At 48.0% G+C, this 21,500-nt stretch overlaps 1 protein-coding gene across 1 annotated transcript in view; it reads right to left on the reverse strand.

Moving 5' to 3' along the window:
* LOC142296517 (CD109 antigen-like) overlaps positions 1-21,500 on the reverse strand; it is a 265,735-nt gene that overhangs the window by 128,501 nt on the left and 115,734 nt on the right. The window contains exon 11 of the mRNA XM_075340205.1: positions 4,841-4,954. Coding sequence (XP_075196320.1) covers positions 4,841-4,954 — 114 coding nt within the window. The remainder of the gene's footprint in view (positions 1-4,840; positions 4,955-21,500) is intronic.

Below are 21,500 nucleotides of genomic sequence, written 5' to 3' on the forward strand. Positions count from 1 at the left end.
GTGACGAAACGCGTCGGGACGCCGGGATGTCATCAGGGTCAGCATAGGGGTCCAGCTTGAGACCTAGTTGTGGTCCGTCCTTGTCAGGACGGAAGTCTGGGGCAGCAGTCTTTTGTTATTTTATATCTGGTAGGTGGTAGGGCCAGTACATGGCGGACATATCCACTACTCAGGATCTAGAGACTGCGTGTCCCTCCATCAAAAGGGATTGGGTGAGACCATTCCTTTTTTAATGCCTAAAATTGATTACATTACGTATATCTGTATGACTGACCACTGTCAGCAAATGGAGTGCATTGTACTTTGATTGTTTTTTTAGGTATTATTTTGTATGTTGTGTTTTTTCTGCCAATTGGACCACTGTCCTTTGCCTACAAACAACACTATTTTCCTTTATGTTTGTTTAGTTTTTATTCATGTGTTTGTTATTCTATTGGCCATCACTATATGCGACCCCTCTGGGCGCCTGCCTATTTGGGCTAACCGACATTACCAGGGTGTTTACTCACCTCTCATAGTGATGGCTTTCAGTACCTAACTTGTGTGTCTTGGAGTGAATTTTGTTGCTCCTACAAGTTTAGGAATAAAGGTTATTTTATATGCTGAGATTGTGTATGGACTTCACTCCTCCTGCCCGGGAAAAAATCGGGTAACATTTAATACCCTGTAACGACCCAGTTGCAGGGGTGTTACACCCCTCCAGACCAAAAACGCAACACTCCGGGGTTGCGACAACAAACAACACCGCAAAACAACCTTTTGTTATATATAAACAAATTAACACATCCCTTCTACCAGGACTCAATAAAGTATATGAAGAGACAGGAGGGAAAAGAAGAAGGAAGAGAAAAAAAGCATGGAAAAAGAAACATTTGCAGATATCAAAACAGTTAAACTTTCTGGAACAGGCCTCCTTATGACGCTCCAGGGCCCTCCAGGTACCCAGGTTTAGGGGAAAAGCTCAGTAGTCCAAATCCCAGTACGGGCTACGGTGCCGGGCTCACCCCTCCGGCCACAACTCGCCAAAGCTCACACCCGGGAAGTCCATATCATTCCCCCATCTTCTCCTGGTCCTGGGGAGGCAGGGTTCTTGGCTCCTAGCAAATGTCCAACAAAGGGGCAGGCATGGATTTTCGCGCCCCGCTGCAGCCCCACCCACAAAGGGCGGGCCAGTTCAGTCCTTGTTGGTACGCATGGTGCCCATCCCATTCTCAATGGACGCCATTGTACAGTCCAAGTCCATTTGTCGCATACCCGCAGCCGCGGGCACCAAAATAAATGTTAGACAATCCAATTTTGCAGCTGGTGTACAAAAGGCCGGTGTTACCAGGTCTAGTCCAGACCCTGCTCGCAGCGCCATCTTCGGACGGGTTATCGGGCTCCCCTTCCAGGTTCAATAGATCCCTGGACTATGGACCTCCATTGGGAACGGCGGTGGGGGCAGCATAAACGGTACCTCTTCCTCCATGAGTTGCGCTATTCCGGGCTCACTTGTCACAGTACTGGCAGGTTCCAGCTCCCAGCTGATGAGGGACGACATGGGGGTCTGCGTGGCCTTGTTGTGGCGTGGCACTGTGGCGGAGACCCTCTATTCACAGGCCCACACCACGGCCACCATCCTCCGGATCTCCACCTTCCAGTCGAGCACTTGCTGCAGGGTCTGCGCCCTTACCCGGACACAGATTCAGCCCAGCTCCCACTCCAACCAGGCAGCGGTTCCCGCGGGGAGCTCGTTCGGGCTGCGGTCCTCCGGGTCAAAAGCCACTCCGCCTCGGCCGCTTCTGGGTCCCGCCACTCCGGTGACGGGCACCGCTCTGCTCGCCTCCCTGAACGCCGACATCTTCCATCCATTCCCCCTTGGTCTTTTTGCGGCCTTCCCTTCTCCAGCCGGTCAGTTTCATTTTGCAACCTCGCGCTTTGCTGCCCGGCCGCATTCCCAGGGGGCGGGGCTTCAGTTTTTTGCACCCTTTCTGAGGGGAAGAAGACTCTGGCGGGAATCTTTGCGCCAAAAGATGGTGGCAAGGGGGATTTTGCAAATTTCGCAACGGATCACCGCTGACTTCACTTCAAGGCGCACTTCACTAGGTAAGTGAATGGATTCAATCCTGTTCGTGATGCCAGAAGAGGGTCGATGTGTACCACCCCGTGCTCGGCTGCAGCCAAGCCACTCAGATTCGGGCTCATTGGTGGGTGGCTCAAACACCTCTGGACCCGAGGTCACTTCACTCTCTGAAAGGGTGCTAGTGCTACTTAGGAGGTAGTTAGGTAGGTGTACGGCTGGAGCCGTGTTTGAGTTCTTGACGCCACCCACGGGACATGGTGAAGGTGTAGACACCCCTGCTGCAGTTACGGGGCACCCCGGGGGAGATGGTTATGCAGCAAGATGTTAACCCCTCCATGGGCCGGGGCCCGTTGGAGAGAGTAGCCAGGCGGTGCAGGGTGGCGCGCTGCTGGATGGCACTGTTGTACTCACAGTTATTGACACACACAAGTATCTGGTAACCAAGGTTGATGGTGGTCGGTGGTCGGTGTCCGCAGCCGGCTGCATCTGATCCCCCACCCGGTTCGGTAGTCTTGGCCTTTCTCCTGCACCGTGTTGTGAATGTGTTGACTGCCTGTGCTTCAGCAACGGGAGTCCGCTCCCCGACTTTGTGTATGTCGGAGGAGCCCGTTTGCCCGCAGACGCTGGCCCGTGGGATCTCTCTGCCTGTGCAGTGGCTTTCTATCCCCCTCAGTGGGCTGTTGTCTTCAGTTGGGACTTGGGTGGAAAAGGACCTATAGTCCAGACCGCAATCAGTAGATTTGACTCGGTCCAGTGGCTTCTGGACCTCGTTCAGGGTCTGAGTACCCCCCTTGTGCTCCAGTTTCCGAGTCGGTTCCCTGGGTCGGTACCGGCGGGCCACTACCCTGTCCCGGTCCACCACGGTTCCACCGAGCCGTCTTCCCGGCTCCTGCAGGCTAGACCACCATCTGCCTCCTAGAGGAAGTACCAGGGCCACGACCCTGGCATCTGTCAGTTTCCGCTGCAGACTTGTCACCACTGGCCTGCTGCACTTTACTCCGCACTCTACTCTCTCTCACTTCATCTGCTGACAACTGACTACTCACTGCTACTACTACTACTACTACTACTACTACTGACTGTGTTTTCTCCTGCCTCAGGCTCTCTGGACTCTTAGGTGGGCATCGCCAACCGCCTGGCCCCGCCCCCTGGTGTGTCCATCACGCACTGAGGGAGGTGACTAGGTTTTAAAGGGTTGGCTGATGTTACCTTATTGGGGGACAGGTGTTGTGCGGGACGCTATCTGTGACTACCTGGCTAGTCCAGGGCGTCACATGTTTTTATTCTATGTAACCTGTCAGGTGCAATATGCACCCAGAAGCACGAGCAGTTCTGGAGGCATATTGCTATTTCCTGACTAACTGTCGCTGTATACACTAGCATAAATAAAGAAATCTTTAGAAAAAGTATTTAAGATCTTTTATGATATGCTAAAGTAATGAGGGATTAATCATTACTTCCCTTGGCCAGTCGGCCCCTTAGCATGTAAGCACGCCCCTGTGGGTGTACTAATGTGCTAACAAATGCACAGCATCAGAGGATTGGTCGCGCTTACCTCTCTGCTGCCATTGTACACTAATCCTTGATTTTGGCTCATTGAGCATGATCCTGGCGTTTTGTTCATGCGAACTACATGGGTTTGAAGTCAGGAAGTCAGGAGTCATTCACCCGGCTTCATAATGCGGATAACCAGAAGTCCGGGAATTTGAGCATTCAGCCAAAATCGAGAACTCAGATGCGATGGCAGCAGAGAGGTGAGCGCGACCATCCTCTGACGCTATGCATTCATTAGTATGTTAGCACGCATGCTAAGGGGGCCAACTAGTCAAGGGAAGTAACACTCTTGTGACTAATCACTGGCCTCATTAGCATATTATATGAGATCTTTAGAAACACTTTTTCTAAAGATCTCCTTATCTATGCTACTATAGGCAAGGACTGCTAGACAAGGATTAGCTTGTTGTTCTGGGTGCATATTGCACCTGACAGGTTCCTTTTAAGGCGGCATTACTGAAATCTCTCACTGCATATGATCATGATGTAGTATAGAAAATCGGAGATGCTGTCATCAAAAACATCATAGGCTTTAACTGCAGCTAAGCACAGGATATCAAAGGATTTCATAACCTGCAGCATTTAGATGCTTTGTTTCATGTCTTTTTTTCCCATAGATTCACTTGCAATACTTATAATAATAAATGTGACCTCATAGATAAAGAGGGCTATGTACAATATTGATTTTGATTGTATGTCCAAAGGAACCATTACATATAGTTGGAGTAAAATCGATTTAGGTGGTGTCTTTTTATGCCTCAAAATAAATAAAAAATGGCAGATAAATTGCAAATAAAAAAAGATGCATCAATATACTTAAATGGTGTGAATATTTTATTCAAAAGTTTCCAATTAGAAGGAAATATTTTATAATCCTGAACTTCATATCAGGTCTAAAAATGTTTGCTTACAAGCAAAGTTCACCATTCGATACAGTTTTATGGGAGAAAGGTTCTGATAGTACCATAATAACTAGTATTAATTAGTTTCACAGGGTTTGTTGCTCCCTTTTTTTGAGATACAACCCAAAATTCTTTACTTCATACGAATAAAGAGTTAAATGTTTTCATTCTCACTACTTGCCATTTTCCATCATTTGATTCCAAGTGAGCATTTGTAACCCCCTACCGTGGATCATGGTGGTCATACCATTGGGATACCCACTTAGTTTTTATACTTTCATCCCAATTAAGTTTTTTAAGAAATATTTGTTGTTGTACTCACATGAGAGAAGCTTCCTGAATTGTCGCTTAATGAATACTGCGTTATATTAGCAGAAAACACTTTACTCTTTTCTTCCTTAGTTAAATTCTTATTGTCAATCCTTTGTATCTGAACCTGAAAAAAAAAGTAGAATGAACATTATAAGTCTTGTTTCACTTTGTAAATGATCACGCTTTTATAAGTAATACATTTCTTGAATGTTACTTATTAATGAATTCCCTCCCTTTTTTACTGAACATTGTCAGACTCAAGTATAATAGCCGGTGATGCTATTATAGACAACATAGGCTTTAGATAAATAAGCCCGTCTATTAAGTTTCTTTTCATTAAATCTGTGTATATGTGAATGTAGTGTAGTGTGAGTGCATTAATATACTCAGCTACCGCCGCCTTCTCCGGGATTCAGGGCCATTCTGCTCTTCTTCTGAGTGACAATGCCGCTCTTAAGGTGGCTTTACACACTGCACCATCGCAAACGACATCGCTGTAACGTCACCGGTTTTGTGGCGTTACAGCGACCTCCCCAGCGACATTGCAGTGTGTGAAACACATCAGCGACCTGGCCCCTGCTGTGAAGTTGCTGATCGCTACAAATCGTTCAGGACCATTCTTAGGTCCTTTGTTTCCCGCTGTGCAGCATGATCGCTAGAAAGTCTCAGTGTGTAAAGGGGACTTTACTGCGACTTCCCTTTCAAAAAGCTGCTTTACAACGTCCCCAATGACTAGCTAGGTCATTCTGCAGGTCCGGATCGCTGTTGCGTCGTTGGCCAGGTCTGCCTGTTTGACAGCTCACCAGAGACTTTGTAGCGATCCCGGCCAGGTTGGGATCGCTGGTGGGATCGCTAGAAAGTCTCAGTGTGTAAAGGGGCCTTTACATTGTAAAAGAGACTTCCGGTTCCCACATATAGTGATCTGAATAGCAGTAACAGCACTGAGACGATGAGCTGAATTGTGCTGGATACCAGAGAAAGCAGGGGCATGTGAGTATATACACATATACTCACATGCATATACGCAAAGTTATTTTAAAAAAAAAACTTTACTGGACTGCTTCTTTAAAGGGGTTTTCCAAGATCGAAATAAAATGACGTCTCTTATAGAGACGCGCGAACCCGCAGATGTTCAGGTTTGGTGGGTCTGGCCAGACATAAAAAATAATCTGGTGTGAGACTGAGCTGAAACCCAAACATGAGCCTGGACAAGCTGCTAAGGGGGGGCAATAGTTCTTCTTAACAGTGGTTTGTATAAAAAAATTGAACTTGGAGGATGTAGATGATTTAGATACATATGTAGAATTAACTAGTGATCCTACAAAGCACTATAATGGGCTACTGTTGAAACTATAAGAGGACAGTGTTTGTATGGGAGCTATTGATACAAAAATGAAAGACTCATTATATGTTACATACCCAGTCATACCTTTGTATCACTCACTCCCCAAGGTTCACAAGAAAATCTTTCCCCCACCCCTTAGACCCATTGTTTCTGGGGGATGGGTAGATCATTTATTGCAACCACTAGTGTATAATATACCAGGTTTAGGATACTAAAGAAGTAGTAAAAGCTTTTGATAAATTTACGTGGCTGACTAATTATAGATGGTTGTCATGTGATGTAATTTCCCTGTTTCCACCGATCCCCCCCATAACGTTGCTTTGCGTTGTCTCTCTGAACAGCTGGATAAGTTACCGTAAGTGATTATGACACAGCACTAAAAGATTTTTTGCTAGCTGCTGTGGATTTTCTACTCCATCATAATTATTTTCAAATTGATGGACGGTATTATTTGCAGCGGAGTGGAGTTAGTGAGGGGGCCCGCTTCTCCCCTTCACTTGCAAATATTATTATGGCAAGATGGGAGGAGGAATTTTTATGCCATGATGACAATCCATTTATCAACAATATTTACTGGTATATTAGATACCTAGACAATATTCTGATCATCTGGGTAGGTGAATATAATTTAAAATTTACATCATATACAACTTCATCTTCAATTAGTTTTTTTGATATAACTTTAGTAGCTTGCAATGATAAAGTATCAATTACACCATACAGAAAACCCACAGCATACAATTCTACCCTTACAGCAGATTCATGTCACACTAACAACACCATAAAAAATATACCAGTTGGTGAATTAATACAAACAAAGAGAAATTGTTACAAGATCAAGATCCCTTACAATATCTACAAGAGAAATCTAATACATGTAATAGATTATCTCATAGGGGGTATCCTATATGGACTTTAAATAGGGCCAACATGATTGTTAAAAATTTAAATAGGGAAGAACTATTATATCCGAATCTCAGAGAAAAATAAAAATCCAAAACAGATAAAAACAAAAAATTAGAGACTACTAACCTTACATTTTCTACCTGTTATAGTCCACAATTTTATTCAATTACTAACATAATCAAAAAATATCTACTGATATTAAATGAAGATTCCAAATTGAAAATTACTTTGGATAATAAAATCCAGTTTGTGGCTCGTAGAGCCATCACCTTAGTGGATCTTTTGAAATGGAAATAAATATAATGTTTAAAATCATAACGAAAATAGTAATATTTAATATAATTATAGCGGTTTTATACTATGTATGGCTAAAATAGAAATAAATTAATATTTTTCATTAATTTAATTGTCGGACTATGTGTGTGTATAAAGGGACATATCATTCCATTATTTTGATGAAAAAAATGCATGCGTTTATGTAGTCCAAAACGCATTCTTTCTGCAGCAAAAAAGCATGGAAAACGCTGGAATTTTGATGTTTCTTGCTTTTTGCAACTTCTCATTGACTTCAATGTTGGCAAAACGCAGCCCAAATGGCAAAAACAATTGACATGCTGCTTCTTTGAACACTGAGTTTTTGCCCAAAATTATGCAAATTAAACGCAGCGTTTAGAAAAGCAAAGTACGGACAAGAAATCCCCTATTCCCATTGACTTTGCTTGAAGAGCAAAACGCAAGCATTTTGGCATGAAAACGCTGCAGTTCAAAACGCTGCTGAAACGCAGGTAAAAACGCAAAGTGCACACACAGCCTAAGGCTCTGTGTGGACACTAAAAATTGGAATTTTCTTAAGAAAATTCCGGACCCTTTGAAAGATTCCTGCACCTGCGGTAAAAAAAACGCACAAAAATCTGCATGCGGATTTGCCGCAGTTTGGTGCGGTTTTGATGCGGATTTGCCGAGTTTTTTTCCGCAGGTTGGTCCCTGGGGGGTTTTACCATTATCTGTAGCAAAAAACGCAGGTACCTGCGGATATTCCGTAGCGGAAATTCTGCAGCAAGATCCGCAGGGACAAAAAAACGCAGTGTGCGCACAGCTTTTTTTAATCCCCAAAGATTTTGCTACAGAATGACTGGAGAAATGTTATAAACATTTTCTGCAGCATTCCTTCAGCGAATTCTGCGGCAATTCCGCGGGTAAATCTGCAGCGTGCGCACAGGGCCTAACAGGGAAAACGTCTGGATCTTCACCTTTGAAACACGACAACCCTGTGAGCTAAATAATAGACAGGATTTGATCCTACATTACTAATGAGTTTGGTGGATTTATTTAATGTGTGCGTACTTTGTATTTACTAGGAGGTTATTATATGATATTGTATATGCTAGTACTGCTTAATGATGACAATTAATTATACTGATGTGTATTATATTAATATATACTAATTTTCTGGATATATTTTTGGGATATTTTTTATACTAATAGACTAATGTGTAATGACAGTGGTTGTTATTGAGTAGTAATAGCATACTTTTCTACTGACGCTATATATTTTGTCCATATGTTTTTTTTATCCTAACACAGCCCTGTTGGTATACACAGGTGGGTTCAGTGGCGTAACTAGAGTTTGATGGGCCCCGGTGCAAAGTTCATATCTGGGCCCCCTCCACATACACTGACACTTGGGGTACGGGATAATGACACTGACACTCGGGGTACAGGATAATGACGCTGACACTTGGCTCTTACCCACAGCCCCCAGATTTCCCATGATCTGAAATCCCTCTAGCAGCATCCAGCTTTCCTATGTTCTGATGTCCATCTTGTCCTCGGCACCCAGCTTCCCCATGCTCTGCTATACATCTTTCCCTCAGCACCCAGCTCTCCCATATCAGAGCATGGGAAAGCTGGGTGCTGAGATAAGATGTATAGCAGAGTATGGGAAAGCTGGGTGCTGAGGGAAAGAGCCTTTTTCCCTCAGCACAAAACGTTTCCATCCCCTGATTATATCTTTGTCCCCCCTTGTATATAGTTCTCCAAATACAATAATGGCCCCCACATAGCCTTCCAAATAGTATAAAGGGTCCCACATAACCCTTCATATATTAGAATACACTTCCATAGTCCTCCATGTATTATAATGCATTTCCCATAGTTCCCCATGCATTATAATTCACCCCATAGTACTCAATATATAATACTGCACCACATAGTCCTCCATATATTATAATGCACCCCCATAATCCTCCATGTATAAAGTAGCCCTTCAATTATTATAATGAATTTCTCATAGTTCTCCATATATTAGAATTCACCCCATATATTATACTGCGCCACATAGTCCCCAATGTTTTATAATGCACCCCCATAGACCATGTATAAGGTAGGTTCCATAGTCCTCCATATATTATAATGTAGCCCCCATAGTCCTATATGTATTATAACGCAAGTACATAAAACTTTATATTGTATTATGCAGCCCCATACTCCTCCGTGAATAATGCACCCCTATATTCCATGAATAAGATGTCATTCATTTTGTATTATGCAGCCCCCCCAGACCTCCATATATAATAATGCAGCCAGCCTCCCCAGTCCTCCATGTATAATAATGCAGCCAGCCTCTCCAGGCCTCCATGTATAATATAGCAGCCAGACTCTCCAGACCTCCATCTATAATAATGCAGCCAGCCTCCCCAGTCCTCCATGTATAATAATACAGCCAGCCTCCCCAGGCGTCCATGTATAAAATAGCAGCCAGCCTGAGGCCTCCATGTATAATAATGCAGCTAGCATCCCCAGGCCTCCATGTATAATAATGCAGCCAGCCTCCCCAGGCCTCCATGTATAATAATGCAGCCAGCTCTCCATGTATAATAATCCAGCCAGCCTCCCCAGACATCCATGTATAATAATGCAGCCAGCCTTCCCAGACCTCCATGTATAATAATGTAGCCAGCCTCCCCAGGCCTCCATCTATAATAATGCAGCCAGCCTCCCCAGACCTCCATGTATAATAATGCAGCCAGCCTCCCCAGACCTCCATGCATAATAATGCAACCAGCCTCCCCAGACCTCCATGTATAATGCAGCCAGCCTCCCCAGACCTGCATCTATAATAATGCAGCCAGCCTCCCCAGACCTCCATGTATAATAATGCATCCAGCTTCCCCAGGCCTCCATGTATAGTAATACAGCTAGCCTCCCCAGGTCTCCATGTATAATATAGCAGCCAGCCTCTCCAGGCCCCCATGTATTAGTAATGTAGCAGCCAGCCTCCCCAGGCCTCCATGTCTAATATAGCAGCCAGCCTCTCCAGGCCCCCATGTATTATTAATGTAGCAGCCAGCCTCTCCAGGCCTCCATGTATAATATAGCAGCTAGCCTCCCCAGGCCTCCATGTACAATGCAGCCTCTCCAGGACTCTATGTATATTATAGCAGCCAGCCTCTCCAGGCCTCCATGTATAATATAGCAGCCAGCCTCTCCAGGTCTCCATGTGTAACATAGCAGCCAGCCTCTCCAGGCCTCCATGTATAATGCAGCCTCCCCAGGCCTCCATGTATAATGCAGCCTCTCCAGGCCTCAATTTATAATATAGCAGTCATCCTCTCCAGGCCTCCATGTATAATATAGCAGCCAGCCGCCCCAGGCCTCCATGTATAATGCAGCCTCCTCAGGCCTCCAGGTATAATGCAGCCTCTCCAGGCCTCCATGTATAATGCAGCCTCTACAGGCCTCCATGTATAATGCAGCCTCTCCAGGCCTCCATGTATAATAATGCAGCCTCCCCAGACGTCCATGTATAATGCAGCCTCTCCAGGCCTCCATGTATAATAATGCAACCTCCCCAGAACTGCATGTAGAACTGCCTTCCCAAGCCTCTGGCCACCGTGTACTCAATAATTTATATTAAAAAAAAAACAACAAGTACTCACCCTCTCTCTTTCTTCCACCGCTGCTCTGTCTTCATGTCACCTCATTCCACCGCTGCTGTCCTCACCTCTGTCCTCGTTCCCCCGCCGCTGCTCTGTCCTCACCGCTTTTCTCTTCCACCGCTGCTCATCCTCCCCTCTCCTCGCTGTGCTCCAGTCACGTCCTCCCATCCTGCGCTCTGTGCACTCAGCACAGCAGTCGGACGGGAGTGACATCACCGTGCAGGCACAGGGGAAGAATGGTGATGCATAGCGCGGCACCTGCCGCGCTATCCTTCATCATTACTGTGCACGGTGACAGGGGAGCCGTCGCAGCCGCTGACACCAGGCAGGGGGCCCGGTGCCGCCGCTGACACCAGCCAGGGGGGGCCAGGTGTCGTCGGCGGCACCGGGTCATATAGCGGCCGCGTTGTCTGTGACAGATCAGCTCAGCTCCTCTCTCACTGACAGGAGCTGGCTGCTGACCCTAACCTCCCGGGCCGGGCGACCACTGCGACCGCGGTAATTACGCCCCTGGGTGGGTTAATTAACATTGGGTTAGTACCTCCTTATTAGGAGGGTGGTTTCGTTTGAACTCCGAACATGAGTAAGACAAGCTGTCGAGACGCGTTGTTTTGAGACGCTGGATATGCTAAAGCTGTATGTCTCCTGATTTTAAATATACAAATAAAGAAAGAATTTGTTAATATACCTCGGAGGACCGTGCTGGATCTTTCCTCTTTTGGTTAAAAAAAAATCTGGTTCAAGACTGAACTGAAACCCAAACATGAGCCCAGACATCTAATGCCATATACATCTATAGGGACCCGAACATGTGTGCTGTAAAATGATGTTAGTAAGTGCTGAGGGGCTGTAAAGCAGGAGAATTATATTTACCGAGTCTCCCGTGAAGCTGTCATACTACTTCCGGGTCCACTCATTAGCTCTCATGAATATTCACTGCTTCCCCCACCCACCCTCTGTGATAGCGTCTTTCATTGGTTGCAGTCAGACTGCTGGCGTGTCGGCGTTTGTGATTGGTTGTGGAGTGTAAAAATAATAAAATAATTGGATCTGATACAGCGCCGCACAATCAGCTCTACCCTAACCTACTGTATCCTCATCTATCCCTTGTAGACTGTGAGCCCTCGCGGGCAGGGACCTCTCTCCTCCTGTACCAGTCTGTGCCTTGTATTGTTTATGATTATTGTACTTGTCCCTATTATGTATACCCCTTTCACATGTAAAGCGCCATGGAATTGATGGCGCTATAATGATAAATAATAATAATAATATATTGATACCCAGCACTGATAAAGCAGATGGCTACAGGCTGCAGCCCCCAGCTGTGTGTGTTATCTTGACTGTGTAACAAAATGCGTAGGATCCCATGCGGCTTTTTTTTTTTACTTACTTAAATAAGTAATTTTTAAAAACGGAGTGCAGTACCCCTTAATTTTGATACCTGGCTTATTAATATGCAGATAGGGGCAGGTTAATAGTGTTCTAAAGCAGCCCCACCGTCTCACTGAAAGCCCAGCTGTTGGGATGAAAATAAATGTATTCTTCCTGACAGCCTCTAGCTCTCAGTCATAGAAGTGCGGCAAGCGTGGCTTCAGTCATCGGTCAGTACACAGTAAGGGTACCTTCACACTTTAGCGATGCAGCAGCGATCCGACCAGCGATCTGACCTGGTCAGGATCGCTGCTGCATCGCTACATGGTCGCTGGTGAGCTGTCAAACAGGCAGATCTCACCAGCGACCAGTGACCAGCCCCCAGCCAGCAGCGACGTGCAAGCGACGCTGTGCTTGCACGGAGCCGGCGTCTGGAAGCTGCGGTCACTGGTAACTAAGGTAAACATCGGGTATGGTTACCCGATGTTTACCTTAGTTACCAGCTCACACCGCTTAACTTAGCGTGTGCAGGGAGCAGGAGCCGGCACTGGCAGCGTGAGAGCTGCGGAGGCTGGTAACGAAGGTAAATATCGGGTAACCACCTTGGTTACCCGATGTTTACCTTGGTTACAGCTTACCGCAGGCTGTCAGATGCCGGCTCCTGCTCCCTGCACATTCAGGATTGTTGCTCTCTCGCTGTCACACACAGCGATGTGTGTTTATCAGCGGGAGAGCAACAATAAAAAAACGAACCAGGGCTGTGTGTAACGAGCAGCGATTTCACAGCAGGGGCCAGATCGCTGCTCAGTGTCACACACAGCGAGATCGCTAATGAGGTCACAAAAAACGTGACTCAGCAGCGATCTCAGTAGCGATCTCGCTGTGTGTGAAGTACCCCTAAGTGTAGGATGTAACCTTGCCCCCGGCTAGCTCAGTAGTACATGAGTACAGAGCCAGCTGTTAGTCAATACTGGTATGTAGTTACAGCCACCACTCACTATGGACTGAGCATTGACTGAAGCTGCTCCAGGCATAACTCTGAGTCTGAAAGCCGAAGCATGCCAAGAGGAATAAAGTTAATTTTCTCCCAGTAGCTGGGCTTCCAGTATTGTGGAAGCAAGGTTTGAGGAAACCAATAACCTATATATTAATGCCAGGTTAATAGCATATTGGAACAGAACAGGTTCCTTTTAAGTCTACTGCTTACCTGAGTATGTCAGATTTTTTTTGTGGATCTGACATACGGTTTCAGAGATATGGACAATTTTATTTAGTGCTAATTTTTTGGTGTTTGCCAATAGGGTGTGGCACACAAGATTCCTTCAGAACATGTGTTTTGATTGCTCAGCACAATTAACTTGTGATCAATGCCCCCTTGTAAAGATCATGAAAACTAGGATCAATTTCAGTCACTGCTCAGTCAGTATACAGTGAGTAATGGCTGTAACCAAGCCTTGGCACTAGCTGACCACCGACACACTTTTTTTCTCAAACATGCTAATCTCATGAAAATGTATAGTTCCTTAAAACATGTGATCTACATTATGTCTTCAGAAAACAATACATATTATCATGCAGTAGTACGCATCTACTGTATAGCTAATTTTCAAAAATACATTAAAATTAATGTTTCACTTAAAGTTAATTTTTAACTTTTGGAATTAGTTTTCAATTGCTCAATCGTGTAAACTACCCTCTAAAGGAGTCTACTAGTATACACCCTTTCTCTATAAAGTTGCAATGTGGTAAATGTCATTTAATAATAATTTTGAGAAATTTTAAAATAATTAGTAAAATCTTCAATAATTTCATAAATAAACACAAATCATATTGAAAAAAAATTACAATTAACATGAAGTACAATGTGTCACGAAATATCAATCTCGGAATCACTGAGATATCTTGACTTTTCCCAGAGTTATTCCACATGAAGTGACGCTAGTGAAAATTGTAAACTTTAGCCTGATCAGGAAGGTGAAAACAGGCTTCGGGCTGAAGGGGTTAAACACACGTGCATTTTCATTTCGTTTTCTTCTAAAATGTCTATCTCTATGCAAAATATGGTTATCATCAGAGCTCTTTTACACCTATCTTCTGTTTTCTGATAGGTTTGTAAAGGCCCCGTCACACTAAGCAACATCGCTAGCAACATCGCTGGTAACGAACAACTTTTGTGACGTTGCTAGCGATGTTGCTGTGTGTGACATCCAGCAACAACCTGGCCCCTGCTGTGAGGTCGTTGGTTGTTGCTGAATGTCCTGGGCCATTTTTTAGTTGTTGCTGTCCTGCTGTGAAGCACAGATCGCTGTGTGTGACAGCGAGACAGCAACAACTAATGTGCAGTGAGCAGGGAGCCAGCTTCTGCTGAGGCTGGTAACTAATGTAAACATCGGGTAACCAAGAAGCCCTGTCCTTGGTTACCCGATATTTACCTTTGATACCAGCCTCCTCCGCTCTCACTGTCAGTGCCGGCTCCTGCTCTGTGCACATGTAGCTGCAGCACACATCAGGTAATTAACCCGATGTGTGCTGTAACTAGGAGAGCAAGGAGCCAGCACTAAGCAGTGTGCGCTGCTCCCTGCTCTGTGCACATTTAGCTGCAGCACACATCAGGCAATTAACCCGATGTGTGCTGTAACTAGGAGAGCAAGGAGCCAGCGCTAAGCATTGTGCGCTGCTCCCTGCTCTGTGCACATTTAGCTGCAGCACACATCGGGTTAATTAACCTGATGTGTGCTGTAACTAGGAGACTGGGGGCTGGTCACTGGTTGCTGGTGAGCTCACCAGCAACTCGTGTAGCCACGCTCCAGCGATCCCTGCCAGGTCAGGTTGCTGGTGGGATCGCTGGAGCGTCGCAGTGTGACAGCTCACCAGCAACCTCCTAGCAACTTACCAGCGATCCCTATCGTTGTTGGGATCGCTGGTAAGTTGCTTAGTGTGACTGGACCTTAAGAGGTTACTGTGTCGAGTCAGCATTTTTGCCTTTTGAAAGAAGGTGAATTGTTCTTAATTAGGTCAGATGAATGAGTTCTATCGTTTGTTAAATCAAGAGTAGATAACCATTGTCTCTTCCTAGACATTGCTCCTCCCATCATCATAGATCCTCATCAGTAACAACTGCCATCTCCTCTCAGTAGTGAGGAAGTCTTCACTGAATTCAAATTTTACTGAGAATTTTGATATTGACTGATCATTTATGGCAGAGAAAAGTAAATTTGCCTGATGAGATATATTACAAAGTTGCTTATTTTCATATGTACTATTGATTTTTGAAATAAAAATTAAATGACAGTTACACTATAAGAAAGGCAGATTGTCCTCCAAAACATCAAGGTATGATGCTGCTTGTGCAATGTACTACATCAATGTCATACCTTGTTTCTTAAAGTTATCTAAAAAAACAAAAACTCTGCATTGAGCTGCATATCAGTATTGCACACAGTAATGTAATGATCAGGAGTATGGAGTCCAAGGATGAAATTAATATAGACATCTCAGGTTATACAGTATATAAAATGTATTTTATGGATTGTACTGACATGACCTATGTACCATACTACTGCTTGTTAAGCAATGCAATGCTGGGATGTAATATCTGGAAGTCTTAAAATTGTCACAAAGTAATGCGGCGCACAGTTAGGGCAAAAAGGTCAGTAGAAGGAATGCAGTTTAATACTTTGCCTTCTTTCATTCATGGCCCTATGACAGCGACATGGTCTACAAATATGGTAAGCTTGCCACTAGAGTTGGGCTAATTTATTTGAAAATAATTATTTTCTATTTGAATTTTTCAAAAATATGTTTTCTTCAGAATATGGATTTGTTGGAATTTGCTCCACACGAATTAAGCAATATGATGACCTAAGACAGGGGAACCTGCGGCCCGCGGGCCGGATGACATTTTCTGCGGCCCCTGGGCACATTCCAGGCAACCCCAGTGCTCGAGCGGCACTCGTGCTTTTGCCGGCCGCCGGCCCTTTAAAATCCCAGTGCGTTCTGGGTAGATGCTAGAATGTACGGGCTTTTTCCAGATTCTGATTGCAGTCCGTACTAGAATGTACAGGCTCTTTTCAGGACCTGACTACAGCCCATATATTCTAGACTGAACCCGGGACTGTGCTCACGTGCTCAGGGTTTACCTTGTGGGTGGAGTAAGCAGCGCGCTGTGCTCCAGTCACAGAAGAGGTGCAGCAGATTTACCAGCCTCCGTGCTGTACATGCCTCCCGTACCTGTGCTGTGTGACTCCTTCTCCCCTAGTACGGTAAGTATGGAACCCATCACTGCCCCCCCATCCAGTGCTGTGTACCCCCTAGTACTGTGTGTAGCCCCAAGTGCTGTGTACCCCTTCAGTGCTGTGTACCCCCTAGTACTGTGTGTAGCCCCAAGTGCTGTGTAACCCCTAGTACTGTGTATAACCCCTCAGTGCTGTTTAATCTGTGCAGCCTCCTAGTGCTGTCAGTGCTGCCACATAGTGCTCTCCCTGCTGCCTCCTGGTGCTGTCACCTAATGTTCTTCTTGCTGCCTCCTAGTGCTATTAGTCCTGTTAGTACTGCCACCTAGTGCTGTTTGTGCTGCCACCTAGTGCTCTTTGTGCTGCCACCTAGTGCTCTCTGTGCTGCCACCTAGTGCTCTCTGTGCTGCCACATAGTGCTCTCTGTGCTGCCACCTAGAGCTCTTTGTGCTGCCACCTAGTGCTCTCTGTGCTGCCACCTAGTGTTCTCTGTGCTGCCACCTAGTGCTCTCTGTACCGCCACCTAGTGCTCTCTGTGCTGCCACCTAGTGCTCTCTGTGCTGCCACCTAGTGCTCTTTGTGCTGCCACCTAGTGCTCTCTGAGCTGCCACCTACTGCTCTCTGTGCTGCCAACTAGCGCTCTGTGCTGCCAACTAGCGCTCTGTGCTGCCAACTAGCGCTCTGTGCTGACAACTAGCGCTCTGTGCTGACAACTAGCGCTCTCTGTGCTTCCAACTGGTGATCTCTGTGCTGCTAACTGGTGATCTCTGTGCTGCCACCTAGTGCTCTCTGTGCTGCCGCCTTAGTGCTGTCCATTGTGCCGCCTTAGTGCTGTCCATTGTGCCGCCTTAGTGCTGTCCATTGTGCCGCCTAGTGCTGTCCGTTGTGCCGCCTAGTGCTGTCTGTGCCCGCCACCAGTGCTGTCCATGCTCAGCATCTCCTGTGATGTATACACCCCTCATGTGATATATATGCCCCAGTCCCTCCTTTGATGTATACGCTCCTCCTGTGATGTATACGACCCAGCCTTTCCTGTGATGTATATGCCCCAGCCTCTTCTGGGATGTATATGACGCAGCCTCTTCTGGGATGTATATGCCCCAGCCTCTTCTGGGATGTATATGACGCAGCCTCTTCTGGGATGTATATGCCCTAGCCTCTCCTGTGATGTATATGCCCCAGCCTCTCCTGTGATGTATATGTCCCAGCTTCTCCTGTGATGTATATGCCCCCAGCCTCTCCAGACCAAGACAAACCTGGAAAAGCAGTTGTGAGAAACAAAATGATCAATATCACCGAACATCACAGCCGCTCCAGCCACCACATTAGGGGTGAGTTAATTAATTGTTTGACAAAATATAGCCTGGTCATTTTCAAGTTGATCATTTGGTGCGGCCCCCGAAGGTTGGTAGAAAATTTCAAATGGCCCCCGGCAGTAAAAAGGTTCCCCACCCCTGACCTAAGAGGTCAGGAAAAGGGTTAAAAAAAATCTAATATTCAACTCCTGACCACCTCCGCTACATGCTCTCCCTCACACAGACTACACCACTTCTTCTTATGGCAATTGCCAGCTGAAATCCAGTGCCTTTGTGACGCCCTGGGCAAGCCAGGGGTCACAGGTCACAACACCACCACACCCCACACTCCAGGTAGGCACATCACAGCTAAACTACAAATCCTTGTTGCCTTCCTCCAGAGGCTGATGATTCACACCAGGGGGTGGGCCAGGCGGTTGACTCCGCCCACCAAGGAGAACACAGCTCTGGAGGCGGGGGAAACCAGGCAGTCAGCTCAGGGACGAGCTTGAGTAAACAGAGAGAGTAGCCCAGGCAGGGCAGGAGTGAAGTCTAGCTGAGGGCTAGAAAGGAGTAAACAACTAAGTGAAAGTGGAAGAGTGGTAAAGGAGGAAAGCAAGTGAGGTGACAAGAAGAAAGGAAAGCCTGAAGGGTCCAGCTTTGTGTAGGGCCAGAACAGCAAGGTCAGCGACGGCGGTGACTGTCTGGAGGGGGACCGTTTGGAAGTTCCTGGAAGGACCCCATTGGCTGTGTGCCCGGTGGTCTGGAGCAGTGTTCCGAAGGACAGTCAGCACCAGGGCAGGGGCCTCTCGGACCCCGGCAAGGCTAGGAGTCGCCAAATTTGCCGAATCCGTCAGTGAAGGGAACGTAGATCCCCCAGCAACCAAGTCCCGAGTGAAGGCAACAGCTCAACCTGAAGCAGAGAGACACCGCCACCGCCAAGGCACCAGTTTCTCAGGGCCAGCGCCTGCGGGCAAAGTGTAGAGCTCCTCCGGCCCAGATTGTAGTCGGGGAGCGGGTAACCGGAGGGAATCCACCGCTACCACAAGTCAACCATAGGTGCAGGGAAGAGGGACATCACCGTCACCTACCGGGAGTGCAGGTGCAGCCGTCTGTGGGACCGTCCTACCAGCCGTTTGGTTTACCGTACAAACTGTGTCCGTGTCTCAGGCTGAGTGAGTACCATAGTGCCGCAAGGCACAGCGCTGCCCCCGCGTCCCTGCGCCCACCAGGCCCCGCACCTCACAAACCATCACCGGGCCCCGGGATCACCAACCCCTGCCCACGGAGGGGCAACACAACACCTGGCTGCTCCGCATCACCATCCCCGGGACCCCCGCATTGAGCAGCGGTGGTGAAATCACCACAACCGTGGGTGGCGTCACGAACTATAACAATCCCCGCACCCAACAAACCCTTTTCACTCACGGGCGAGGAGTGCCGCTCGAGAAACCCCCGGGATCCGGCCTACGGCTCGAGCCACCACTGAGCAGCGGCCGCCGGACCCGAGTAGAAGGGGGCGAGCGTAGTGTGCTGACACCCTCCTCCCCGCCCGCGACAACTTGGCGTCACGAACAGGATCTTACCGCTCTGCCGTTTGGTAGAGGTGCGCCTTGTTACCGCCGGAGGTATCCGGCAGAAAAATTGCAGAAGCCGCCATCTTTGGCGCGAAAAGTTCCCGCTCGAGCGTCTTCTCGAGCAGTAGAGGCGCGAAGGCCAAGACCCCGCCCCGAGAGAGGAGGGGCCGGAAAGAGCTAAGGGGGGACGCGATGGCGGCTGGCCGCATGTAGCTGCGGCTATAAAAGCAGGGACGCCAGGACCCTGCAAGCATACCGTTCCTGGAAAGAAAAGAGAAAGTCACCATGTGGATGCCGTCCCGAAACACCGTGGCCCCCGCGCCGGGAACCGCAGCGTGGGTGGAAATCCGGACCGCGCAGCTCCACCTAGGGCTGCAGGTCAAGATGCAGCTCCTCTTGGAGGAGTGGGAGACCGACATGGCGGACGTTATAGCCACCGTGCGGAGACGCGAGGAGGAAGCGGAGGAAGGGAGGGTGAGTGACCCACGCCCCTATGTCCCGGAGGGACCGGTCGCTGCGGCTGAGGGACCCGGTCCAAGCCCTCTCCCCCCGTTGCCTCCCTCGCCACCCGTCTCGGGGGCCGTGACTCCGCCACTAGGCCCGCTACCACCGCAACCGGTAGCGATACCCAGCCCGTCCGCCCCAGCGGACCGACCTGTAGCCGGAGCCCGTAGCAAACCGGAGGTGTTGCCATGGAAGGCCCCAAAGATTGTGCCAGAGACAGTCCCCGAGCAGTTTCCTGAGCCGGAGCCGATGACCCGCTCCGAGCCGAAGGCCCAGCTGCGGAAAGCCCCTGTGCCCATCCCCCACACCTCGGCTGAGGTGGCGCCGGGTTGTTGCTGCAGGGCAGCGCCCAAGGCCATGACACCGCGGGATACGCCGCCCACCTTTCTGACAGTGGGTAACGTTCTGGATGTCCCGCGGGGCCCGACCCGTGCGCCGGCGCTGGCAGCAGCGCCATATTGGGACAGGGAGCCGACAAAGTTGGGCCTGGAGATCGCGGAGAGGGAGAGAAGGAAAGCCGAGCTGGTGGCCCGAGCCATTCGGGAAAAAGAAAATCTTCGGCAAGCGACCTTCCGTGTCCGGGGCCCGTTGTATGAAGGGCAGGTCAGGCGGTTTGATGTCCGCCGGGGCTACGGATTAATATATGAACCGGGCCTGGAGGCCGAAGTGTTTGTGGCCCGGCGGGACGTGAATGCCCATCTGCCCGAGGAGCATCCTGGCCGTAACCTCATACCGGGAGACATGGTGCGGTATACCCGGCACTGCGGAGAGAGGGGGTGGTTTGCCCTGGATGTGAAGCTCAGGGGCAGCAACGAGAGCAGGGTGAGCTCTGCACCCCCTCCCTCGGATGAAGCAGCAGAAGGACCGGAGTACGGCAGCGGACGCCCGCAGCACCGTCCCCGTTGGGACCACCACTGAGTTGTGTGTTTGTTTAAAAGTTGAAAATGAAAATGATTGATCCAAGAAGAAGTTACCTGATTGTCTGTAGTGATTGAACCGGCCGGAGCCGGCACCGTTGTCCCCGTGGGGACCGTTTAAAAATGCATGGGAACTATCCATGGACAAGCCCGTGAACTTGCAGGGCAACCACAGACGTTAGTGGCTTGTAAATATGTTGGTTACCGTTACCGTTTTCCGCAGGCCGCCTCCGGAGAGGCAGGTTGGAGGGAGGGCCCTCAGCAGAGCAGGCTAGGGCCCAGCCACCAAAGGAACCGGTGGCTACCCTCTGGAGGGCAGGACAGATCCCGCTCGGGTACCGTGTGCTGGACTGTGGGTCAAGGGGTGCTGCCTGGGTTTTAGGGGCAGCATCAGGGCCAGGTTGCTTGGGTGGGAGAGAGCGGAAACCGTAACCGTAAACCGTTGCAACGTTTAAGAAATGTGCCTCCCGTCTTGGGAAGAGTTATTAAAAATGTATATATGTTGATTTTTCCAAATGTTATCTTTTTCAGAAAAATAAAACCGGTGTAGGACGGCAGCCCGCGGACGGTCTGCATTTTGCTAAG

This window comes from Anomaloglossus baeobatrachus, chromosome 3, assembly GCF_048569485.1.
Source record: "Anomaloglossus baeobatrachus isolate aAnoBae1 chromosome 3, aAnoBae1.hap1, whole genome shotgun sequence".
NCBI classification, from domain to species: Eukaryota; Metazoa; Chordata; class Amphibia; order Anura; family Aromobatidae; genus Anomaloglossus; species Anomaloglossus baeobatrachus.